At 54.3% G+C, this 27,185-nt stretch overlaps 1 protein-coding gene across 1 annotated transcript; it reads left to right on the plus strand.

The window, feature by feature from the left end:
- The first annotated feature begins 6 nt into the window (after positions 1-6).
- Positions 7-27,185, plus strand: PSMD11 (proteasome 26S subunit, non-ATPase 11). The gene is made up of 14 exons (XM_075580394.1): positions 7-19; positions 681-782; positions 1,777-1,901; positions 2,292-2,363; positions 2,926-2,983; positions 3,383-3,577; positions 5,445-5,589; positions 12,380-12,440; positions 12,566-12,628; positions 12,965-13,090; positions 18,572-18,607; positions 18,866-18,917; positions 25,258-25,400; positions 26,002-27,185. The coding sequence occupies exons 2-13, from the start codon at positions 740-742 to the stop codon at positions 25,398-25,400; spliced, it is 1,119 nt and encodes a 372-aa protein (XP_075436509.1). The 5' UTR covers positions 7-19; positions 681-739; the 3' UTR covers positions 26,002-27,185.

A 27,185-nucleotide genomic window follows, 5' to 3' on the forward strand; every position in this document is an offset into this window, starting at 1 on the left:
GATATACTGCACTCTATAGGTGAGGGGAGAGAGGAGACATATGTGGGGGGAGGGAGAGGGAGACATATGTGGGGGGAGGGAGAGAGGAGACATATGTGGGGGGAGGGAGAGAGGAGACATATGTGGGGGGGGGGAGAGAGGAGACATATGTGGGGGAGGGAGAGGGGAGACATATGGGGGGAGGGAGAGAGGAGACATATGTGGGGGGAGGGAGAGGGGAGACATATGTGGGGGGAGGGAGAGAGGAGACATATATGGGGGCTAGGAGAGGGGAAACATATATGGGGGCTGGGAGAGGGGAGACATATATGGGGGCTGGGAGTGGGGAGACCCGGGGGTGCTGGGAGAGGAGAGATATGGGGGGGGGGCTTGGAGAGGCGAGATATGGGGGGGCTGGGAGAGGAGAGATATGGGGGGGCTAGGAGAGAGGAGATGGGGGGGGCTGGGAGAGAGGAGCTATGGGGGGGGGGGCTGGGAGAGCAGAGAACTGGGGGGGGGGGAAGAGGGAGGAGACCTTGGGAGGGGGGTTGAAAGAGGGAGGAGGAGACCTTGTGGGGGTGGGGGAGAGACCTGGGGATAGCGGGAGGAGAGTTCTTTCCCTTGCGAGGCAGTGTATAGCCGCGTTGCCAGTACGCTCCGTGTGGATCAGCGTCTCCATTCTTCCCCTCCTTCCCTTCCAGTGAAGCGAGACATCCAGGAGAGCGACGAGGAGGCCGTGCGCGTCAAGGAGCAAAGCATCATGGAACTGGGGGGGCTGCTGGCCAAGACCGGGCAGGCCGCAGGTAGTAGTGATACGGGGACACTGTCCCTAGGGGGGGGGGGAGACCTCACTTTAAGGCAGGGGTGGCCACCACCGGGCAAGATATTGGGGACTGAGCCACTGATTGTCACCTGTGCTGAAGCAGGGATATCTCTAATACTTGGCGGTGGACTTTGAGGACTGGAGAGGCCTTATGGGGCCTCTCCTCCCGTATATATCTCTCCCCTCTGCCCCCTCCGTATATATCTCTCCCCTCTGCCCCCTCCGTATATATCTCTCCCCTCTGCCCCCTCCGTATATATCTCTCCCCTCTGCCCCCTCCGTATATATCTCTCCCCTCTGCCCCCTCCGTATATATCTCTCCCCTCTGCCCCCTCCGTATATATCTCTCCCCTCTGCCCCCTCCGTATATATCTCTCCCCTCTGCCCCCTCCGTATATATCTCTCCCCTCTGCCCCCTCCGTATATATCTCTCCCCTCTGCCCCCTCCGTATATATCTCTCCCCTCTGCCCCCTCCGTATATATATCTCCCCTCTGCCCCCTCCGTATATATCTCTCCCCTCTGCCCCCCCCCGTATATATATGTCTGCCCCCTCCGTATATATATCTCTGCCTAACCTCCCCCAGGAGGCAGCCTCCCCCCCTCATCTTTCCCTGCCTATGGAACGCTCCCCCACCCCATGTTCATTGGGCACCTTCACGTTGGGCGCTTACAAAGCCGAACCTCCACCTCTGACAAGAAGCCCCCCACTAACCCTGGTTAGTGGTGGAGGTGCAGCGGCTCCTGAGGTGGCCACCACGAGACCCCCCCCCCCCCCCCCCACGGGAAGAGGTCCCCCCATTCCGTGCCCCACTAAAGCACAGAGCGTGATCCCCCCTAAACAACGAGTGGAAACCCCATGACATAAGCGCTTCGTCGTGGTACTAGACATGGTGGCACGTTTCATAAATTCTCTCCTCTTTCTCTCCCCGCCGCCCCCCATCTCTGTCTCGGTCTCTTCCCCCCTCCCCCCAGAGCTTGGAGGTCTCCTGAAATACGTCCGCCCGTTCCTGAACTCCATCAGCAAGGCCAAAGCCGCCCGATTAGTGCGGTCCCTCCTGGACTTGTTCCTAGATATGGAAGCAGCAACTGGACAGGAGGTGAGGGGAGGGGGGGGGAGACTGGACAGGAGGTGGGGGAGGGACGCACTGGACAGGTGGTGATGGGGGGGGTGTGACACTGGGCCGGAGTTGAAAGGTGGGGGGGGGGAGACTGGACGGGATAAGAGGGTTCAGGCCCTGGGCAGGGCTTGAGGTGGGAGGTTGGCCATTGGTGAGGTGGGAGGTTGGCCATTGGTGAGGTGGGAGGTTGGCCATTGGTGAGGTGGGAGGTTGGCCATTGGTGAGGTGGGAGCGGCCAGATGCTGGTTGAGATGTAGATGGGTTGCCCGTTGTGCAGGACAAGTCCTGAGCGCACATACACCGGGCCGGACCGGTCTGTATATTGAGCCTGGGAAGTTGTAACTCCATCGGGCGCTTCTGTCCTCTCAGGTGGAGCTTTGCCTGGAGTGTATCGAGTGGGCCAAATCCGAGAAGAGGACCTTCCTACGCCAAGCGCTGGAGGTAAGGGCCAGCTGGCGTCAAAACTGGCCAGTCAACCACGAGATGGGGCGCCAAAAGTGCCAGTCCGCGTAGCGCGCCAAAGCGTTGGGTTCCTTCATGGGGGGGGGGGGTGGGGGTTAATGTAATGGTTTGGCTGCGTTTGTTTGGAAATGTAACCCGTTACCTGGAAACGCCCACATTTAATGGCTTGCATCATATCGCGATACGCGGCATGAGCGTGTCATATGTCAAGGTGGAGACAGTAGCGCCACACTGTGATTTTAGCGCGGTAGAAACCCGCTTGGGCGTATTTCATTGCGGCCGGGGGGACAGTGCGACTTGTTACTCGCGACGCACACAACTTCCGAACGTTACGTTTTGAATATCCTTCTAGGAGAGATACATCGGTTTTAATATATAACGCCCACTCGCGGGCCGTGCCCACCTCCCTCCGGGTAGAAGGCGGGCATATCGACGCCCGTACGTGTGATGGGAATATATAGGGGTTTAGGGAGCTCGGTTGACTTTGTCCCACCACCCCGGGTAGTCATCCTCCGCACGTCCTCTTGTGTTTGCTCCTCAGGCTCGGCTGGTCTCTCTCTACCTGGACACAAAACGCTACCAAGAAGCATTGCAGTTGGGTAAGTGAGCCGGCGGGCGTTCGGGTGTCTTTCCGGCGGGCGTTCGGGTCTCTTTCCGGCGGGCGTTCGGGTCTCTTTCCGGCGGGCGTTCGGGTCTCTTTCCGGCGGGCGTTCGGGTCTCTTTCCGGTCGGGCGTTCTTTTTTTCTCTCTTTCCGGCGGGCGTCGGGCGCCTCCCAATTCCCCCCTGGACAGGTGGCAAACGTTGGCTCCAGTTGGTGGCTTCTACTTTGCTTACCCCTTTTCACATCACGGTCGCCCGTTGGCCTTGGGACATCCGGCGTATTAAAGATGGCCGCCGTCCCGCTTCTAGTCACTCCCTCCATGCGACTGCGATTTTTGTAGCGTCTTATTTCTCACAGAGGGGTCTCCATAGTTGGTGTCTCTCCTCCTTCCGCCAGGCTCTCAGCTGCTGCGGGAGCTGAAAAAGATGGACGACAAGGCGTTGCTGGTGGAGGTGCAGCTGCTGGAGAGCAAGACTTACCACGCCCTCAGCAACCTCCCGAAAGCCCGCGCCGCGCTGACTTCCGCCCGCACCACCGCCAACGCCATCTACTGCCCGCCCAAGCTGCAGGCCGCGCTGGACATGCAGTCAGGTAGGGACCGCGGCCGGGGAGGATGATGGGACGTGTTCTGTGTCTGCCGGAAACGCCGTCCCGGTGCGCGTAATTCTCCAGGGAAATTCACCGGTGGGGAAGGGCGGCGGAGAATGGCCTCAGCGGCGGGTACAGCACCAACCCCCGGGTCAGGGGTCGCCATTTGTAATGTGGTACTCGGGGATAAGCCATTCTCCTCATGGGAGGGAAGGGGGGGGAGAGAAGTTTGGAGCAGGGGAAGAGTTGGGAGCGGGGGAAGGGAGGGCGGAAGAGCTGGGGGGGAGTTGAATGGGGGGGAGGGGGGGAGAGTTGCGTGGGAGGAAGAGAGTGGAAGAGTTGGGGTGGGGAATGGGGGGTGAGTTAAGGGGGGGGAGAGTTGGGTGGGAGGAAGGGGGGGGGGAGATTTGTGGGAAGGGGGGCTAGTAGGACGGTGACCTGCCAAGTGTGTGCCCATGTGTCGGCACCCCTGAAAGTTTGGGCTCCCCCTGCTCTGTGTTCTTTGGCCACCGTCTCCTAAGCAGAGATTAGTCGTGCCGTTGTTAAAGGCGCAGTCCCACGTGCTACCCCTGTTAGGTGTTTAGCCGAGGGTCTCCAGGTGCAGAGCCGCGCTTCAGCTCCGGGGACCCCCTGCTCCCTGAGGAACTCACCCGCCCACTAGAGGATTAAACCTCCATTTTCTTTCCCCTGGAGGCAGCGGTCATCGCGGCCCCATCTCATGTACGTATCTCGGGGAGCAGGGGGGCCCCTGGCTCCCCACCCATGGGGGGGAGATTAACAGGAGGAGCTGCACCATTATTATTATTTGTTACTGAGACTATGGGCTGGTTTGTTGGATGGGCTGGTTTGTTAGATGGGCTGGTTTGTTGGATGGGCTGCGTTGGTTTGTTGGGCTGCGTTGGTTTGTTGGGTTGCGTTGGTTTGTTGGGTTGCGTTGGTTTGTTGGGTTGCGTTGGTTTGTTGGGTTGCGTTGGTTTGTTGGGTTGCGTTGGTTTGTTGGGTTGCGTTGGATTGTTGGGTTGCGTTGGTTTGTTGGGTTGCGTTGGTTTGTTGGGTTGCGTTGGTTTGTTGGGTTGCGTTGGTTTGTTGGGTTGCGTTGGTTTGTTGGGTTGCGTTGGTTTGTTGGGTTTGTTGCGTTGGTTTGTTGGGTTTGTTGCGTTGGTTTGTTGGGTTTGTTGGGTTTGGTTGCGTTGGTTTGTTGGGTTGCGTTGGTTTGTTGGGTTGCGTTGGTTTGTTGGGTTGCGTTGGTTTGTTGGGTTGCGTTGGTTTGTTGGGTTGCGTTGGTTTGTTGGGTTGCGTTGGATTGTTGGGTTGCGTTGGTTTGTTGGGTTGCGTTGGTTTGTTGGGTTGGGCTGGTTTGTTGGGTTGCGTTGGTTTGTTGGATGGGCTGGTTTGTTGGATGGGTTGCGTTGGTTTGTTGGGTTGCGTTGGTTTGTTGGGTTGCGTTGGTTTGTTAGGTTGCGTTGGTTTGTTGGGTTGCGTTGGGTTGCGTTGGTTTGTTGGGTTGCGTTGGTTTGTTGGGTTGCGTTGGTTTGTTGGGTTGCGTTGGTTTGTTGGGTTGCGTTGGTTTTGTTGGGTTGCGTTGGTTTGTTGGGTTGCGTTGGTTTGTTGGGTTGCGTTGGTTTGTTGGGTTGCGTTGGTTTGTTGGGTTGCGTTGGTTTGTTGGGTTGCGTTGGTTTGTTGGGTTGCGTTGGTTTGTTGGGTTGCGTTGGTTTGTTGGGTTGCGTTGGGTTTGTTGGCTTGCGTTGGGTCTGTTGGGTTGCGTTTGGTCTGTTGGGTTGCGTTTGGTCTGTTGGGTTGCGTTGGGTTTGTTGGGTGGGGTTGGTTTGTTTGTTTGGTTGGTTGGCGTTGAAACGTGCGCTCTCCGCAGGTATTATTCACGCGGCGGAGGAGAAGGATTGGAAGACGGCGTATTCTTATTTCTACGAGGCGTTCGAGGGCTACGACTCCATCGACAGCCCCCGCGCCATCACCGCGCTCAAATACATGCTGCTCTGCAAGATCATGCTCAACTGGTGAGAACCCCTTCTCTCCCCCCCCCCCCCGGTCACTTCCTCCGTCACACCCCCTCCCTTTATATATATGTGTGTGTGTGTGTGTGTGTGTGTGTGTGTGTGTGTGTGTGTGTGTGTGTGTGTGTGTGTGTGTGTGTGTGTGTGTGTGTGTGTGTGTGTGTGTGTGTGTGTGTGTGTGTGTGTGTGTGTGTGTGTGTGTGTGTGTGTGTGTGTGTGTGTGTGTGTACACACACACACACTGTGGAAGAAGCAAGCTTCACCCTCGTTTTAGGAGAACAGTCTGCCAGAGACTATTTTTTATTTAATTATTATTGCGCAGCTACAGCGAGAGAGAGAGATGCACCGGAGTCTGGATGACACGGACACTGAAACTTATCCTTATCTTTCTAGCAAACATCCCAAGCCGTTCTCATACAGTCAGTGTTCAGCTCCGGGCGTGACGGGCAGTTTGGATAGTTGCACAAATGAGCGTCGGTTCTTGCAGAGATAAGCTAAAAGATAGACAGAACAAAAACACGTCTATTCCATTTCCAGGCTAAAAGTCGGGGTACTGGTTTCCTGTTCACCCTTCTCAGAGGGCGAGAATCAGGCCATGAGCCAGCAGAGAGAGAGGCGGTTATAGTCAGACACGCACAAATCACAGCCACGCCGTTCTGCGGTTAAACGTTTAAAGCACATCAGCACTCTCTTGTAACACATACAGTCCTGCCACACGCGCTTTTACCCACAATACATTTCTGCAGCCACACGCGCTTTTACCCACAATACATTTCTGCAGCCACACGCGCTTTTACCCACAATACATTTCTGCAGCCACAGGCGCTTTTACCCACAATACATTTCTGCAGCCACACGCGCTTTTACCCAGAATACATTTCTGCAGCCACACGCGCTTTTACCCAGAATACATTTCTGCAGCCGCACACGCTTTTTCCCAGAATACATTTCTGTAGCCACACGCGCTTTTACCCACAATACATTTCTGCAGCCACACGCGCTTTTACCCACAATACATTTCTGCAGCCACACGCGCTTTTACCCACAATACATTTCTGCAGCCACAGGCGCTTTTACCCACAATACATTTCTGCAGCCACACGCGCTTTTACCCACAATACATTTCTGCAGCCACACGCGCTTTTACCCAGAATACATTTCTGCAGCCACACGCGCTTTTACCCAGAATACATTTCTGCAGCCGCACACGCTTTTTCCCAGAATACATTTCTGCAGCCACACGCGCTTTTACCCACAATACATTTCTGCAGCCACACGCGCTTTTACCCACAATACATTTCTGCAGCCACACGCGCTTTTACCCACAATACATTTCTGCAGCCACAGGCACTTTTACCCACAATACATTTCTGCAGCCACACGCGCTTTTACCCAGAATACATTTCTGCAGCCGCACACGCTTTTACCCACAATACATTTCTGCAGCCACACGCGCTTTTACCCAGAATACATTTCTGCAGCCACACGCGCTTTTACCCAGAATACATTTCTGCAGCCGCACGCGCTTTTACCCAGAATACATTTCTGCAGCTGCACGCGCTTTTACCCAGAATACATTTCTGCAGCCGCACACGCTTTTACCCACAATACATTTCTGCAGCCACACGCGCTTTTACCCAGAATACATTTCTGTAGCCCCGCACACGCTTTTACCCAGAATACATTTCTGTCGCCCCGCACACGCTTTTACCCACAATACATTTCTGCAGCCGCACACGCTTTTACCCACAATACATTTCTGCAGCCGCACACGCTTTTACCCACAATACATTTCTGTCGCCCCGCACACGCTTTTACCCAGAATACATTTCTGTCGCCCCGCACACGCTTTTACCCACAATACATTTCTGCAGCCGCACACGCTTTTACCCACAATACATTTCTGCAGCCGCACACGCTTTTACCCAGAATACATTTCTGCAGCCGCACACGCTTTTACCCAGAATACATTTCTGTCGCCCCGCACACGCTTTTACCCAGAATACATTTCTGTCGCCCCGCACACGCTTTTACCCACAATACATTTCTGCAGCCGCACACGCTTTTACCCACAATACATTTCTGCAGCCGCACACGCTTTTACCCACAATACATTTCTGTCGCCCCGCACACGCTTTTACCCAGAATACATTTCTGTCGCCCCGCACACGCTTTTACCCACAATACATTTCTGCAGCCGCACACGCTTTTACCCACAATACATTTCTGCAGCCGCACACGCTTTTACCCACAATACATTTCTGCAGCCACACGCGCTTTTACCCAGAATACATTTCTGTAGCCCCGCACACGCTTTTACCCAGAATACATTTCTGTCGCCCCGCACACGCTTTTACCCACAATACATTTCTGCAGCCGCACACGCTTTTACCCACAATACATTTCTGCAGCCGCACACGCTTTTACCCAGAATACATTTCTGTCGCCCCGCACACGCTTTTACCCAGAATACATTTCTGTCGCCCCGCACACGCTTTTACCCACAATACATTTCTGCAGCCGCACACGCTTTTACCCACAATACATTTCTGCAGCCGCACACGCTTTTACCCAGAATACATTTCTGCAGCCGCACACGCTTTTACCCAGAATACATTTCTGTCGCCCCGCACACGCTTTTACCCAGAATACATTTCTGTCGCCCCGCACACGCTTTTACCCACAATACATTTCTGCAGCCGCACACGCTTTTACCCACAATACATTTCTGCAGCCGCACACGCTTTTACCCACAATACATTTCTGTCGCCCCGCACACGCTTTTACCCACAATACATTTCTGCAGCCGCACACGCTTTTACCCAGAATACATTTCTGTCGCCCCGCACACGCTTTTACCCAGAATACATTTCTGTAGCCCCGCACACGCTTTTACCCAGAATACATTTCTGTCGCCCCGCACACGCTTTTACCCAGAATACATTTCTGTCGCCCCGCACACGCTTTTACCCAGAATACATTTCTGTCGCCGCACACGCTTTTACCCAGAATACATTTCTGCAGCCGCACGCGCTTTTACCCAGAATACATTTCTGTCGCCCCGCACACGCTTTTACCCACAATACATTTCTGCAGCCGCACACGCTTTTACCCACAATACATTTCTGCAGCCGCACACGCTTTTACCCACAATACATTTCTGTCGCCGCACACGCTTTTACCCACAATACATTTCTGCAGCCGCACACGCTTTTACCCAGAATACATTTCTGTCGCCCCGCACACGCTTTTACCCACAATACATTTCTGTCGCCCCGCACACGCTTTTACCCACAATACATTTCTGCAGCCGCACACGCTTTTACCCAGAATACATTTCTGTCGCCCCGCACACGCTTTTACCCAGAATACATTTCTGTAGCCGCACACGCTTTTACCCAGAATACATTTCTGTCGCCCCGCACACGCTTTTTCCCAGAATACATTTCTGTCGCCCCGCACACGCTTTTACCCACAATACATTTCTGCAGCCGCACACGCTTTTACCCACAATACATTTCTGCAGCCGCACACGCTTTTACCCAGAATACATTTCTGTCGCCCCGCACACGCTTTTACCCACAATACATTTCTGTCGCCCCGCACACGCTTTTACCCAGAATACATTTCTGTAGCCGCACACGCTTTTACCCAGAATACATTTCTGTCGCCCCGCACACGCTTTTTCCCAGAATACATTTCTGTCGCCCCGCACACGCTTTTACCCACAATACATTTCTGCAGCCGCACACGCTTTTACCCACAATACATTTCTGCAGCCGCACACGCTTTTACCCACAATACATTTCTGTCGCCGCACACGCTTTTACCCACAATACATTTCTGCAGCCGCACACGCTTTTACCCACAATACATTTCTGTCGCCCCGCACACGCTTTTACCCACAATACATTTCTGTCGCCCCGCACACGCTTTTACCCAGAATACATTTCTGTCGCCCCGCACACGCTTTTACCCACAATACATTTCTGCAGCCGCACACGCTTTTACCCAGAATACATTTCTGTCGCCCCGCACACGCTTTTACCCAGAATACATTTCTGTAGCCGCACACGCTTTTACCCAGAATACATTTCTGTAGCCGCACACGCTTTTACCCAGAATACATTTCTGCAGCCGCACACGCTTTTACCCAGAATACATTTCTGCAGCCGCACACGCTTTTACCCAGAATACATTTCTGTCGCCGCACACGCTTTTACCCAGAATACATTTCTGCAGCCGCACACGCTTTTACCCAGAATACATTTCTGCAGCCACACGCGCTTTTACCCACAATACATTTCTGCAGCCACACGCGCTTTTACCCACAATACATTTCTGCAGCCACAGGCGCTTTTACCCACAATACATTTCTGCAGCCACACGCGCTTTTACCCAGAATACATTTCTGCAGCCGCACACGCTTTTACCCACAATACATTTCTGCAGCCACACGCGCTTTTACCCAGAATACATTTCTGTCGCCCCGCACACGCTTTTACCCAGAATACATTTCTGTCGCCCCGCACACGCTTTTACCCACAATACATTTCTGCAGCCGCACACGCTTTTACCCACAATACATTTCTGCAGCCGCACACGCTTTTACCCACAATACATTTCTGTCGCCCCGCACACGCTTTTACCCACAATACATTTCTGCAGCCGCACACGCTTTTACCCAGAATACATTTCTGTCGCCCCGCACACGCTTTTACCCAGAATACATTTCTGTCGCCCCGCACACGCTTTTACCCACAATACATTTCTGCAGCCGCACACGCTTTTACCCACAATACATTTCTGCAGCCGCACACGCTTTTACCCACAATACATTTCTGCAGCCGCACACGCTTTTACCCACAATACATTTCTGTCGCCCCGCACACGCTTTTACCCAGAATACATTTCTGTCGCCCCGCACACGCTTTTACCCAGAATACATTTCTGCAGCCGCACACGCTTTTACCCAGAATACATTTCTGTCGCCGCACACGCTTTTACCCAGAATACATTTCTGCAGCCGCACACGCTTTTACCCAGAATACATTTCTGCAGCCGCACACGCTTTTACCCAGAATACATTTCTGTCGCCGCACACGCTTTTACCCAGAATACATTTCTGCAGCCGCACACGCTTTTACCCAGAATACATTTCTGCAGCCGCACACGCTTTTACCCACAATACATTTCTGCAGCCACACGCGCTTTTACCCAGAATACATTTCTGCAGCCGCACACGCTTTTACCCAGAATACATTTCTGCAGCCGCACGCGCTTTTACTCAGAATACATTTCTGTCGCCGCACACGCTTTAACCCAGAATACATTTCTGTCGCCGCACACGCTTTTACCCAGAATACATTTCTGTCGACCCCGCACACGCTTTTACCCAGAATACATTTCTGTCGCCCCGCACGCTTTTACCCAGAATACATTTCTGTAGCCGCACACGCTTTTACCCAGAATACATTTCTGCAGCCGCACACGCTTTAACCCAGAATACATTTCTGTCGCCGCACACGCTTTTACCCAGAATACATTTCTGTCGACCCCGCACACGCTTTTACCCAGAATACATTTCTGTCGCCCCGCACGCTTTTACCCAGAATACATTTCTGTAGCCGCACACGCTTTTACCCAGAATACATTTCTGCAGCCGCACACGCTTTTACCCAGAATACATTTCTGTAGCCGCACACGCTTTTACCCAGAATACATTTCTGTAGCCGCACACGCTTTTACCCACAATACATTTCTGTCGCCCCGCACGCGCTTTTACCCACAATACATTTCTGTAGCCCCGCGCGCGCTTTTACCCACAATACATTTCTGTAGCTGCACACGCTTTTACCCACAATACATTTCTGTCGCCCCGCACACGCTTTTACCCAGAATACATTTCTGTCGCCCCGCACACGCTTTTACCCAGAATACATTTCTGTAGCCGCACACGCTTTTACCCAGAATACATTTCTGCAGCCGCACACGCTTTTACCCAGAATACATTTCTGTAGCCCCGCACACGCTTTTACCCAGAATACATTTCTGTAGCCCCGCACGCGCTTTTACCCAGAATACATTTCTGTAGCCCCGCACGCGCTTTTACCCAGAATACATTTCTGTAGCCCCGCACGCGCTTTTACCCAGAATACATTTCTGTAGCCCCGCACACGCTTTTACCCAGAATACATTTCTGTAGCCCCGCACGCTTTTACCCAGAATACATTTCTGTAGCCACACGCGCTTTTACCCAGAATACATTTCTGTAGCCACACGCGCTTTTACCCAGAATACATTTCTGTAGCCCCGCACACGCTTTTACCCAGAATACATTTCTGTCGCCCCGCACACGCTTTTACCCACAATACATTTCTGTCGCCCCGCACACGCTTTTACCCACAATACATTTCTGTCGCCCCGCACGCGCTTTTACCCAGAATACATTGCTTGTAGCAAAAAGAGAGCATGAAGACACACACACACACACACACACACACACACACACACACACACACACACACACACACACACACACACACGCGCGCGCGCTTGTGACCAGAACGGTCTTGATTTGTTGTACCCCTAGTAACTGGTCACTCTTTCGGGGTCCCCCCCTGCTGCTTCACTTTGCAATGGGTAGAAAGCCTTCCCCGTGGCACCACACGAGTTAGGGCATCAGTGGGGCAAGTGGGTGCATCTCCCTGCATGCAAGAACTTAGACTGTCAGCTCTGCGGGCCAGTGCTCTCCGTATACACCCTATCCTCTTTCTCCCCCCTACCCTCGCAGCCCCGACGACGTGCACGGCCTGGTCAGCGGGAAGCTGGGCTTGCGTCACGCCGGCCGGCAGGTGAGTCAGAGCCGCGGCGCCCCCCGCCTTACCGCGCTCTCGCTCTGCGTGTTTGGCGTCCCGCCCCGATGGGAACCCCGCCCCCCCCCCCTGACCCGTTCCCCCCTTCCGTCCTTTTCTTCCAGACCGAAGCGTTGAAGTGCGTGGCGCAGGCCAGCAAGAACCGGTCGCTCGCCGACTTCGAGAAGGTGAGTCGGTGGGCGGCAGCGGCGGGGGTTAATAGTCGTGGCGGCCGCCCCCTGCCCCAACTAAACCCCCTCCTTTTGGGAATCCCAAGAGTTAAAGTTACTGGTCTCACTTCCTGGTTCTTACTGGGGATTTCAATGGCCGGCCAATTGGAAACCGCCAACGATGATGTGGCAGCTTCCTATTGGCTTGAGGTTTGCCCGCCATTTTGTTTCCCCTGAATGGGAGATTTAAACCCGGTAACTACACCAGGAAGTGTCGTGATCCGGGTGGGGGTGTTGATAGGGGTGGGGGGTGTTGCTCGCCACCTATGTGCTGATTGCCCCCCCATCCCGCAGGCACTGACAGATTATAAACCAGAGCTGAGGGAGGACCCCATCATCACCACCCACCTCGCCAAACTCTACGACAACCTGCTGGAACAGAACCTGATCCGGGACATAGAGCCGTTCTCCAGAATCCAGGTGAGGAGGCCCCCTCCCCCGGGGTGGGGGAGTTACATAGCGTGGGGACTGGTGCAGCCGCACAGCTGGTCCCATTAAGGTTTGGGGGTGCAGATGTTAGGGGGTGTTACATAGCGTGGGGACTGGTGCAGCCGCACAGCTAGTCCCATTAAGGTTTGGGGGTTTTAGGGGGTGTTACATAGCGTGGGGACTGGTCCAGCCGCACAGCTAGTCCCATTAAGGTTTGGGGGTGTGGATGTTAGGGGGTGTTACATAGCATGGGGTCTGGTCCAGCCACACAGCGGTCCCATTAAGGTTTGGGGGTGGGGATGTTAGGGGGTGTTACATAGCGTGGGGATTGGTGCAGCCGCACAGCTGGTCCCATTAAGGTTTGGGGGTGGGGATGTTAGGGGGTGTTACATAGCGTGGGGACTGGTCCAGCCGCACAGCTGGTCCCATTAAGGTTTGGGGGTGGGGATGTTAGGGGGTGTTACATAGCGTGGGGACTGGTGCAGCCGCACAGCTGGTCCCATTAAGGTTTGGGGGTGGGGATGTTAGGGGGTGTTACATAGCGTGGGGACTGGTCCAGCCGCACAGCTGCTCCCATTAAGGTTTGGGGGTGGGGATGTTAGGGGGTGTTACATAGCGTGGGGACTGGTGCAGCCGTACAGCTAATCCCATTAAGGTTTGGGGGTGGGGATGTTAGGGGGTGTTACATAGCGTGGGCACTGGTCCAGCCGCACAGCGTGTCCCATTAAGGTTTGGGAGTGAGGGTGTTAGGGGGGTTACATAGCGTGGGGACTGGTCTAGCCACACAGCTGGTCCCATTAAGGTTTGGGGGTGTGGGGATGTTAGGGGGTGTTACATAGCGTGGGGACTGGTCCAGCCACACAGCTGGTCCCATTAAGGTTTGGGGGTGAGGATGTTAGGGGGTGTTACATAGCGTGGGGACTGGTCCAGCCACACAGCTGGTCTCATTAAGGTTTGGGGGTGCGGATGTTAGGGGGTGTTACATAGCGTGGGGATTGGTCCAGCCACACAGCTGGTCCCATTAAGGTTTGGGGGTGTGGGGATGTTAGGGGGTGTTACATAGCGTGGGGACTGGTCCAGCCGCACAGCTGGTCCCATTAAGGTATGGTGGTGTGGGTGTTAGGGGCTGTTACATAGCGTGGGGACTGGTCCTGCCGCACAGCTGAGCCCATTAAGGTTTGGGGGTGTGGATGTTAGGGGGTGTTACATAGCGTGGGGACTGGTCCTGCCGCACAGCTGAGCCCATTAAGGTTTGGGGGTGTGGATGTTAGGGGGTGTTACATAGCGTGGGGACTGGTCCAGCCGCACAGCTGGTCCCATTAAGGTTTGGGGGTGCGGATGTTAGGGGGTGTTACATAGCGTGGGGACTGGTTCAGCCGCACAGCTGGTCCCATTAAGGTTTGGGGGTGCGGATGTTAGGGGGTGTTACATAGCGTGGGGACTGGTCCAGCCGCACAGCTGCTCCCATTAAGGTTTGGGGTGTGGGGATATTAGGGGGTGTTACATAGCGTGGGGACTTGTCCAGCCGCACAGCTGGTCCCATTAAGGTTTGGGGGTGAGGATGTTAGGGGGTGTTACATAGCGTGGGGATTGGTGCAGCCGCACAGCTGGTCCCATTAAGGTTTGGGGGTGTGGATGTTAGGGGGTGTTACATAGCGTGGTGGCTGGTCCAGCCGCACAGCTGGTCCCATTAAGGTTTGGGGGTGCGGATGTTAGGGGGTGTTACATAGCGTGGGGACTGGTCCAGCCGCACAGCTGGTCCCATTAAGGTTTGGGGGTGCGGATGTTAGGGGGTGTTACATAGCGTGGGGACTGGTCCAGCCGCACAGCGGGTCCCATTAAGGTTTGGGGGTGTGGATGTGAGGGGGTGTTACATAGCGTGGGGATTGGTCCAGCCGCACAACTGATCCCATTAAGGTTTGGGGATGCGGATGTTAGGGGGTGGTACATAGCGTGGGGATTGGTGCAGCCGCACAGCGGGTCCCATTAAGGTTTGGGGGTGGGGATGTTAGGGGGTGTTACATAGCGTGGGGACTGGTGCAGCCGCACAGCTGCTCCCATTAAGGTTTGGGGGTGGGGATGTTAGGGGGTGTTACATAGCGTGGGGATTGGTCCAGCCGCACAGCTGGTCCCATTAAGGTTTGGGGGTGTGGATGTTAGGGGGTGTTACATAGCGTGGTGGCTGGTCCAGCCGCACAGCTGGTCCCATTAAGGTTTGGGGGTGTGGATGTTAGGGGGTGTTACATAGCGTGGGGATTGGTCCAGCCGCACAGCTGGTCCCATTAAGGTTTGGGGGTGTGGATGTTAGGGGGTGTTGCATAGCGTGGGGACTGGTTCAGCCGCACAGCTGGTCCCATTAAGGTTTGGGGGTGCGGATGTTAGGGGGTGTTACATAGCGTGGGGACTGGTCCAGCCGCACAGCTGGTCCCATTAAGGTTTGGGGGTGCGGATGTTAGGGGGTGTTACATAGCGTGGGGACTGGTCCAGCCGCACAGCGGGTCCCATTAAGGTTTGGGGGTGTGGATGTGAGGGGGTGTTACATAGCGTGGGGATTGGTCCAGCCGCACAACTGATCCCATTAAGGTTTGGGGATGCGGATGTTAGGGGGTGGTACATAGCGTGGGGATTGGTGCAGCCGCACAGCGGGTCCCATTAAGGTTTGGGGGTGGGGATGTTAGGGGGTGTTACATAGCGTGGGGACTGGTGCAGCCGCACAGCTGCTCCCATTAAGGTTTGGGGGTGGGGATGTTAGGGGGTGTTACATAGCGTGGGGATTGGTCCAGCCGCACAGCTGGTCCCATTAAGGTTTGGGGGTGTGGATGTTAGGGGGTGTTACATAGCGTGGTGGCTGGTCCAGCCGCACAGCTGGTCCCATTAAGGTTTGGGGGTGTGGATGTGAGGGGGTGTTACATAGCGTGGGGATTGGTCCAGCCGCACAACTGATCCCATTAAGGTTTGGGGATGCGGATGTTAGGGGGTGGTACATAGCGTGGGGATTGGTGCAGCCGCACAGCGGGTCCCATTAAGGTTTGGGGGTGGGGATGTTAGGGGGTGTTACATAGCGTGGGGACTGGTGCAGCCGCACAGCTGCTCCCATTAAGGTTTGGGGGTGTGGATGTTAGGGGGTGTTGCATAGCGTGGGGACTGGTTCAGCCGCACAGCTGGTCCCATTAAGGTTTGGGGGTGCGGATGTTAGGGGGTGTTACATAGCGTGGGGACTGGTCCAGCCGCACAGCTGGTCCCATTAAGGTTTGGGGGTGCGGATGTTAGGGGGTGTTACATAGCGTGGGGACTGGTCCAGCCGCACAGCGGGTCCCATTAAGGTTTGGGGGTGTGGATGTGAGGGGGTGTTACATAGCGTGGGGATTGGTCCAGCCGCACAACTGATCCCATTAAGGTTTGGGGATGCGGATGTTAGGGGGTGGTACATAGCGTGGGGATTGGTGCAGCCGCACAGCGGGTCCCATTAAGGTTTGGGGGTGGGGATGTTAGGGGGTGTTACATAGCGTGGGGACTGGTGCAGCCGCACAGCTGCTCCCATTAAGGTTTGGGGGTGGGGATGTTAGGGGGTGTTACATAGCGTGGGGATTGGTCCAGCCGCACAGCTGGTCCCATTAAGGTTTGGGGGTGTGGATGTTAGGGGGTGTTACATAGCGTGGTGGCTGGTCCAGCCGCACAGCTGGTCCCATTAAGGTTTGGGGGTGTGGATGTGAGGGGGTGTTACATAGCGTGGGGATTGGTCCAGCCGCACAACTGATCCCATTAAGGTTTGGGGATGCGGATGTTAGGGGGTGGTACATAGCGTGGGGATTGGTGCAGCCGCACAGCGGGTCCCATTAAGGTTTGGGGGTGGGGATGTTAGGGGGTGTTACATAGCGTGGGGACTGGTGCAGCCGCACAGCTGCTCCCATTAAGGTTTGGGGGTGTGGATGTTAGGGGGTGTTGCATAGCGTGGGGACTGGTTCAGCCGCACAGCTGGTCCCATTAAGGTTTGGGGGTGCGGATGTTAGGGGGTGTTACATAGCGTGGGGACTGGTCCAGCCGCACAGCTGGTCCCATTAAGGTTTGGGGGTGCGGATGTTAGGGGGTGTTACATAGCGTGGGGACTGGTCCAGCCGCACAGCGGGTCCCATTAAGGTTTGGGGGTGTGGATGTGAGGGGGTGTTACATAGCGTGGGGATTGGTCCAGCCGCACAACTGATCCCATTAAGGTTTGGGGATGCGGATGTTAGGGGGTGGTACATAGCGTGGGGATTGGTGCAGCCGCACAGCGGGTCCCATTAAGGTTTGGGGGTGGGGATGTTAGGGGGTGTTACATAGCGTGGGGACTGGTGCAGCCGCACAGCTGCTCCCATTAAGGTTTGGGGGTGGGGATGTTAGGGGGTGTTACATAGCGTGGGGATTGGTCCAGCCGCACAGCTGGTCCCATTAAGGTTTGGGGGTGTGGATGTTAGGGGGTGTTACATAGCGTGGTGGCTGGTCCAGCCGCACAGCTGGTCCCATTAAGGTTTGGGGGTGTGGATGTTAGGGGGTGTTACATAGCGTGGGGATTGGTCCAGCCGCACAGCTGGTCCCATTAAGGTTTGGGGGTGTGGATGTTAGGGGGTGTTGCATAGCGTGGGGACTGGTTCAGCCGCACAGCTGGTCCCATTAAGGTTTGGGGGTGCGGATGTTAGGGGGTGTTACATAGCGTGGGGACTGGTCCAGCCGCACAGCTGGTCCCATTAAGGTTTGGGGGTGCGGATGTTAGGGGGTGTTACATAGCGTGGGGACTGGTCCAGCCGCACAGCGGGTCCCATTAAGGTTTGGGGGTGTGGATGTGAGGGGGTGTTACATAGCGTGGGGATTGGTCCAGCCGCACAACTGATCCCATTAAGGTTTGGGGATGCGGATGTTAGGGGGTGGTACATAGCGTGGGGATTGGTGCAGCCGCACAGCGGGTCCCATTAAGGTTTGGGGGTGGGGATGTTAGGGGGTGTTACATAGCGTGGGGACTGGTTCAGCCGCACAGCTGGTCCCATTAAGGTTTGAGGGTGAGGGTGTTAGGGGGTGTTACATAGCGTGGGGACTGGTGCAGCCGCACAGCTGCTCCCATTAAGGTTTGGGGGTGGGGATGTTAGGGGGTGTTACATAGCGTGGGGACAGGTCCAGCCGCACAGCTGGTCCCATTAAGGTTTGGGGGTGGGGATGTTAGGGGGTGTTACATAGCGTGGGGATTGGTCCAGCCGCACAGCTGGTCCCATTAAGGTTTGGGGGTGGGGATGTTAGGGGGTGTTACATAGCGTGGGGATTGGTCCAGCCGCACAGCTGGTCCCATTAAGGTTTGGGGGTGGGGATGTTAGGGGGTGTTACATAGCGTGGGGACTGGTCCCGTTGGGGTTGGGGAGAGGAGAGACGTTAGCTAGTCTTCCATGAACATGAGTTTTCAGGGTGTTTTTTCCAACGATAAATTAGAATTATTTCCATCTTTAGATCGACCACATCTCCAGTCTCATCAAGCTGTCAAAGGTAAGAGACGTCTACTCGCCGACCCCCCTCTCTGAACCTTCACGTGTCTCCCACTTCAGAGGCCAGGCTCTCGGAGCTTCAGCGTCTACAATTCCACTTCAGAGACCAAGACCTGACCCCCGCCCCCCCCCCCCCCCCCACCTGACACTGTTACAACCTCACGAGACCGGCCCCCCGATGCCATGGTACTGTGTGCTTTGTCGTAGCGACGTTTTTTCTGGGCGCGCTTTCCGACTCCCTCCTGTCCCCTTCTTTCAGCCCGAAGTGGAACGGAAACTATCGCAGATGATCCTCGATAAGAAATTTCACGGTAAGCCACGGGAAACCACCGCACCACCCTACAGTAAGACCGAAGAAAAGAGCAACAGGACTGGCGCTAGCAACAGTATATACAGCTCAACCCCGTTATAGCGTGATCCGTTACAACGCGGATCCGCTTATATCACGATGCAAGCGTGGCTCCCAATTTATCATATTTATGAATACTTTACAACACGGTTATTGGGGTCTTAAATACTTTATTGTGCAACGCATACAATGGTACATTATTTCTAACGCGATACGCTTATAACGCGGTGTCTTTCTTTGGACCCCAAGCACCGCGTTATAAGGGGGTTGAGCTGCATTAACAGTAATAACACACCAGATATCCACAGAGAAAGAAATGTGTAAAAAGTGTGACCCCCTAGTGATGGGTTGTGAGTGCACTATATCAATAACAAAGTGCACCCCAGTATCGGACAAACACCCTTAGGCCTGAGACATAGTAAGCGCTTAGGTGCTGCTGCTCGCTTTCGCTTGCTGCCGCTCGCGCTACCAGGAGCTTTTTGCTGTCCTGGCAGAGGAGACGGCAAGCGCGCTTGGGAGGCGGGTATCACTGTGTGTGTGTGTGTGTGTGTGTGTGTGTGTGCGTGCGTGCGTGCGTGCGTATTATATAATATTTTAAAAATTAAAAAAAAAAGACGTGAGAATAAATTATTTATTAACATTGTACAACTGATAAATATATTCACGCGCGCGCACATGCACACACACACGCACACACACACACACATGCATACACATACACACACATACACACTCATACACACACACACATGCATACACACACATGCACACGCACACACATGCACACACACACATGCACACACGCAAACACACACGCATGCACACACATGCGCGCACACACACACACACACACACATACACATGCATATACACACACACATGCATACACATGCACACACACACACATGCACACACGCACACATGCACACACACATAAATACACATACACATAAATACACACACACATAAATACGTATACGCACACACACATGCATACACATACACACATGCATACACATACACACATGCATACACATACACATGCATACACATACACACATGCATACACACACACACACATGCATACACATACACACATGCATACACATACACACATGCATACACACACACACACATGCATACACACACACACACATGCATACACACACACACATGCATACGCACACACACATGCATACGCACACACACATGCATACGCACACACACACATGCATACGCACACGCACACACACGCACATGCATACACACACACATACGCATACACGCACACATACGCATACACGCACACACACACACACACACACACACACACACACTCAATGCACATGCACACACACACACACACACACAGGAGACATGGATCGGGGCAGAAGGGGGACAGACCGTCAGGGGGCCGGGGGCGGACGCGTCACTGGCCGGGGGCGGGCCAGTGAATTCACGGAGCTGGTTCGCCCTCATTGGGCGAACCGCTCACGTGACCGGCCTGTCTCGCCGGCAAGCGGGGGAATTTTAAATTCCCCTAAGACCTGCGCTTCCGCAAGCGCGCGGAAGCGCAGGTGAGCCCCTACTAAAGCCGCTCTAATTGCGGCTGTAGGGGCTCAGTGCTGAGCGGGAGCGCGCGTCAGCATGCTTCCGCCAGCAAGCGCCAAACATGGCCGAGGCCTAATAATGACGGCTTAAATGAAATAACCACATAAAAAGCCTCCCGCTCAACCTTCATTAAGGAAAAGAGTTTCTTTGTTCCTTGCAAATCGTTGTTGGACGAGATGAGGGAGCGGGATACGGTATATGTAAGAAAATAGCCCAGTGTAAGTCCGTGCGCATTCTCCCGGCAGACGGCGGGGGATTATTGCGCAGACGTTCAGACACCGCTCTGCCTGCACGAGATAAAGCCGCAGGAACACTCCCGAGACTGGTTAGAAAGGTCTGTTACGTAACAGGCTTAGGCTGCCGGGTGCCGGGATTAATCTGTCCCTGCGGTGGCGAGATCCCGGGTTTAATTACGGGCTCTTTAATTCCGCCGGCCGTATGCTGGCAGAGAGATTACATCGCACAGACGAGCGAGGCGCAGTGTGAGGAGGGGATCGAGTTTCAGCTCGCATGTTCTCTCTCCGGTCTCGAGGGCTGGTCCAAAGTGTACTAATGGCAGTGACAGGGTTAAGGGGTCAGTCTCTCCTAGGGGCAAAGTGTACTAATGGCAGTGACATGGTTAAGGGGTCAGTCTCTCCTAGGGGCAAAGTGTACTAATGACAGTGACATGGTTAAGGGATCAGTCTCTCCTAGGGGCAAAGTGTACTAATGGCAGTGACATGGTTAAGGGGTCAGTCTCTCCTAGGGGCAAAGTGTACTAATGGCAGTGACATGGTTAAGGGGTCAGTCTCTCCTAGGGGCAAAGTGTACTAATGGCAGTGACATGGTTACGGGGTCAGTCCCTCCTAGGGGCAAAGTGTACTAATGGCAGTGACATGGTTAAGGGGTCAGTCTCTCCTAGGGGCAAAGTGTACTAATGGCAGTGACAGGGTTAAGGGGTCAGTCTCTCCTAGGGGCAAAGTGTACTAATGGCAGTGACATGGTTAAGGGGTCAGTCTCTCCTAGGGGCAAAGTGTACTAATGGCAGTGACATGGTTAAGGGGTCAGTCTCTCCTAGGGGCAAAGTGTACTAATGGCAGTGACAGGGTTAAGGGGTCAGTCTCTCCTAGGGGCAAAGTGTACTAATGGCAGTGACATGGTTAAGGGGTCAGACCCTCCTAGGGGCAAAGTGTACTAATGGCAGTGACATGGTTAAGGGGTCAGTCCCTCCTAGGGGCAAAGTGTACTAATGGCAGTGACATGGTTAAGGGGTCAGTCCCTCCTAGGGGCAAAGTGTACTAATGGCAGTGACATGGTTAAGGGGTCAGTCCCTCCTAGGGGCAAAATGTACTAATGGCAGTGACATGGTTAAGGGGTCAGTCCCTCCTAGGGGCAAAGTGTACTAATGGCAGTGACAGGGTTAAGGGGTCAGTCTCTCCTAGGGGCAAAGTGTACTAATGGCAGTGACATGGTTAAGGGGTCAGTCCCTCCTAGGGGCAAAGTGTACTAATGGCAGTGACATGGTTAAAGGGTCAGTCCCTCCTAGGGGCAAAGTGTACTAATGGCAGTGACATGGTTAAGGGGTCAGTCCCTCCTAGGGGCAAAGTATACTAATGGCAGTGACATGGTTAAGGGGTCAGTCTCTCCTAGGGGCAAAGTGTACTAATGGCAGTGACATGGTTAAGGGGTCAGTCTCTCCTAGGGGCAAAGTGTACTAATGGCAGTGACGGGGTTAAGGGGTCAGTCCCTCCTAGGGGCAAAGTGTACTAATGGCAGTGACATGGTTAAGGGGTCAGTCCCTCCTAGGAGCAAAGTGTACTAATGGCAGTGACATGGTTAAGGGGTCAGTCCCTCCTAGGGGCAAAGTGTACTAATGGCAGTGACATGGTTAAGGGGTCAGTCCCTCCTAGGGGCAAAGTGTACTAATGGCAGTGACATGGTTAAGGGGTCAGTCCCTCCTAGGGGCAAAGTGTACTAATGGCAGGGACATGGTTAAGGGGTCAGTCCCTCCTAGGGGCAAAGTATACTAATGGCAGTGACATGGTTAAGGGGTCAGTCCCTCCTAGGGGCACAGTGTACTAATGGTAGTGACAGGGTTAAGGGGTCAGTCCCTCCTAGGGGCACAGTGTACTAATGGCAGTGACAGGGTTAAGGGGTCAGTCCCTCCTAGGGGCAAAGTGTACTAATGGCAGTGACAGGGTTAAGGGGTCAGTCCCTCCTAGGGGCAAAGTGTACTAATGGCAGTGACATGGTTAAGGGGTCAGTCCCTCCTAGGGGCAAAGTGTACTAATGGCAGTGACATGGTTAAGGGGTCAGTCCCTCCTAGGGGCAAAGTGTACTAATGGCAGTGACATGGTTAAGGGGTCAGTCCCTCCTAGGGGCAAAGTATACTAATGGCAGTGACAGGGTTAAGGGGTCAGTCTCTCCTAGGGGCAAAGTGTACTAATGGCAGTGACATGGTTAAGGGGTCAGTCCCTCCTAGGGGCAAAGTGTACTAATGGCAGTGACATGGTTAAGGGGTCAGTCTCTCCTAGGGGCAAAGTGTACTAATGGCAGTGACATGGTTAAGGGGTCAGTCCCTCCTAGGGGCAAAGTGTACTAATGGCAGTGACATGGTTAAGGGGTCAGTCCCTCCTAGGGGCAAAATGTACTAATGGCAGTGACATGGTTAAGGGGTCAGTCCCTCCTAGGGGCAAAGTGTACTAATGGCAGTGACAGGGTTAAGGGGTCAGTCTCTCCTAGGGGCAAAGTGTACTAATGGCAGTGACATGGTTAAGGGGTCAGTCCCTCCTAGGGGCAAAGTGTACTAATGGCAGTGACATGGTTAAAGGGTCAGTCCCTCCTAGGGGCAAAGTGTACTAATGGCAGTGACATGGTTAAGGGGTCAGTCCCTCCTAGGGGCAAAGTATACTAATGGCAGTGACATGGTTAAGGGGTCAGTCTCTCCTAGGGGCAAAGTGTACTAATGGCAGTGACATGGTTAAGGGGTCAGTCTCTCCTAGGGGCAAAGTGTACTAATGGCAGTGACGGGGTTAAGGGGTCAGTCCCTCCTAGGGGCAAAGTGTACTAATGGCAGTGACATGGTTAAGGGGTCAGTCCCTCCTAGGAGCAAAGTGTACTAATGGCAGTGACATGGTTAAGGGGTCAGTCCCTCCTAGGGGCAAAGTGTACTAATGGCAGTGACATGGTTAAGGGGTCAGTCTCTCCTAGGGGCAAAGTGTACTAATGGCAGTGACATGGTTAAGGGGTCAGTCTCTCCTAGGGGCAAAGTGTACTAATGGCAGTGACATGGTTAAGGGGTCAGTCCCTCCTAGGGGCAAAGTATACTAATGGCAGTGACAGGGTTAAGGGGTCAGTCTCTCCTAGGGGCAAAGTGTACTAATGGCAGTGACATGGTTAAGGGGTCAGTCTCTCCTAGGGGCAAAGTGTACTAATGGCAGTGACGGGGTTAAGGGGTCAGTCCCTCCTAGGGGCAAAGTGTACTAATGGCAGTGACATGGTTAAGGGGTCAGTCCCTCCTAGGAGCAAAGTGTACTAATGGCAGTGACATGGTTAAGGGGTCAGTCCCTCCTAGGGGCAAAGTGTACTAATGGCAGTGACATGGTTAAGGGGTCAGTCCCTCCTAGGGGCAAAGTGTACTAATGGCAGTGACATGGTTAAGGGGTCAGTCCCTCCTAGGGGCAAAGTGTACTAATGGCAGTGACATGGTTAAGGGGTCAGTCCCTCCTAGGGGCAAAGTGTACTAATGGCAGTGACATGGTTAAGGGGTCAGTCTCTCCTAGGGGCAAAGTGTACTAATGGCAGTGACATGGTTAAGGGGTCAGTCCCTCCTAGGGGCACAGTGTACTAATGGCAGTGACATGGTTAAGGGGTCAGTCCCTCCTAGATGCAAAGTGTACTAATGGCAGTGACATGGTTAAGGGGTCAGTCCCTCCTAGGGGCACAGTGTACTAATGGCAGTGACATGGTTAAGGGGTCAGTCCCTCCTAGGGGCACAGTGTACTAATGGCAGTGACAGGGTTAAGGGGTCAGTCCCTCCTAGGGGCACAGTGTACTAATGGCAGTGACAGGGTTAAGGGGTCAGTCCCTCCTAGGGGCAAAGTGTACTAATGGCAGTGACAGGGTTAAGGGGTCACAGCTGGGTGATTATTTTATTTACCTAAATCCGACACCTATAAGTATTTTTTATTTTTAATGTTGGTTCGTAAACTCCGTCAGCAGAGTTTCCCCGGCTCCCTTTTTGACCATCACTGTGCATTCAACAGGAGTTTGCACAGGCAAAGCTCTCTCTCCCCCTTCACTTTATCGGCTCCCTGATAAGGATCGGGTGGTCTTGGGGTAAAGAAAACGCTTGATTGGCAAACTCTCCCCTCTTAAGAAACCGCCCAGTTTCATAAAAAGCCAAAGCGGTCGCATCTTTGCTTTTAGCGCGGCTATGTTTGTTGACGGCACAGAGACGCAGACCACTGAAGATGGCGGCTCACCGTGGGGGCGAGGGAGGGGGGAGGGGTTAACCATACCCGACAACCGTTTTTAGTACTGAACATCAAAGCGTTCACTTTATTCATTGGGGGTGTGGCATGAGATTAACTTTGCAGCGAGGCACTGCAGCAGTCGGGCTACCCTTCCATTCCCCCACGGAGGGACCTCGCACACTACTGGGTTTCTTCCTTGTGTGGGTGTGTAACCCTCTCCTTGTCTTCCCCCCGCAGGGATTCTGGACCAGGGCGAAGGGGTCCTGATCATTTTCGACGAGCCCCCCGTCGATAAGACGTACGAAGCCGCCCTGGAGACCATCCAAAATATGAGTAAAGTGGTCGACTCCCTGTACAACAAAGCCAAGAAACTGACATAGGTGGGTACTGGGGGGCGGACTGGGGGGTGCTTGTGGGGGGGGGGTGTTAAATTAGAGGGGGGGGGGGGTGACAGGAGAGGGGATTGTGTGGTAACTTCATCCCATGTGGTGAGGAACACACGCGGGAGAGACCATTTCAAGGTTGTCCTTGGATGGGGACCTGTGGGTGTCTCTCCTGCAGGGTGACAGGGGCGTGGTACTGTGGGGTGGCTCTCTTTCCTGGCGGTGGGTGGCAGGGACAGGAACCCCCCCAGTCTCTCCTTCCCGTCACGTCTGCGGCTCGTTCCACGGACGGCGTAGAGAGTTCTACGGCTTCTGCCGGGCCGCAGAGCGATGTCGTCAGATCTGACCGCCCCCGTGCCCTCCTCCCCCCCCCATGCAATGTCTGCCAAACCCCCTCCACGGCCAAAAATAACATCCTCACACGGAGCAGACGGTGGCAACCTTGGGTCAGCAGCCACTAGCCCTTGTGAGCGCGACTCGACCCCGTGAGCTCGCGGTCTGTAAGCACGAAGACGGGGGGGGGGGGGGGGGTGTTAACGTCCCACGGTCGCCTGACTCCTGTGTGTAACCGTGTCTTCTCTCTTCCCCTCCCCCGCAGACCCAGAGGGATCCGCCGGCCCTAGAAAGACCTTGTGACAGGAGTGATGGACCTCTTCTTAGTATCATTTCTTTTTGTGTGTGGGGGGGCGGGCGGGAGAGGGCGGGGGGGGGGGGGAGGAGGAATAATAAACGTTTTTCTTTTCTTTCTTCCGTTACAACGCGTTTTTGCATTTGAAGATTTTTCGACTAACCCCCCCCCCCACCATCCCACCCCCCCTTCCCCAACGTCTCTGCCCGTCTCCCACCCCATGCGGCTGAAGGCGTCTGTCCAGCGATTTAATGGGTTCAACGTTGGGTAGTATTTGGGGCAACGTTACCCGTTTGACCCAACTCACCGGGGAGGGAGGACAGAGAGGGGGGGGGGGCAGGGAAGGGGTTAACCCGGGCGCGCTCTGGCCTGGCGGCGTCACAGAGACGCTGTTGCGTGGCCCTTTTGCCGGAGTGTTTGTTGACGGGGGGGGGGGGGGGGCCTTGGTGTAGACACGCTGTAAGCCCAGCAGATGGCAGTGTGGGGCTTGTAACTCGCGCTGGTACCAAACACGGTCCCTTAAAGGTGAAAGTTATATGTAGGGCTTTGAAATGGGTCTCTTTGGGTAATCTTCGGCTGCCTTTTTTAAATCAGATCTCTCTCGGGGAGGGGGGTTGGAGGGGGGGGGATACAAAATGGCGGTGGGATCTCTGGCCAATAGGAGGTTGCGACCTCATCGGTTGCGACCTCATCGGTTGCGACTTCCTGTTGGCACAAACCAGGAAGTGACGAAGGTAACGTCACCGGTTAAATCTGTCGCCGAGGGTTCCCCCGGAGCTGAAAATATCGCAGGTCTACTCTGGAGAACCTCACACCCCTGAGTCCAACCCTGTAAAAAAAAACCTTCAGGGTAGTTAGGGGGGGGAATTGGGGCTTTAAGGAGGTAACACCAAAAGCTACGCACGGGCAGTTAATCGGCAGCCAAGACTGTTCCACCCAGCCATTTTAAGAGTTGAGATCGCTTTCTCTTATGGGCAGCGCCCCCCCCCCCCCCCATCCCTCGTTTCTGGGGTCCCTTCCGCTCATGTCCCGTGTGACTTTTCGGGGTTTTTTGATACCATATATATTAGAGATGCACAACGTTCCCACCCAGCTGAAGCCAGAGCATATCTGATGTTCAGATGCGTTCCAATAAAAGATCTTTTTGTTTTGGG

This window comes from Ascaphus truei, chromosome 23 (assembly GCF_040206685.1).
Source record: "Ascaphus truei isolate aAscTru1 chromosome 23, aAscTru1.hap1, whole genome shotgun sequence".
In the NCBI taxonomy this organism is placed as follows: Eukaryota; Metazoa; Chordata; class Amphibia; order Anura; family Ascaphidae; genus Ascaphus; species Ascaphus truei.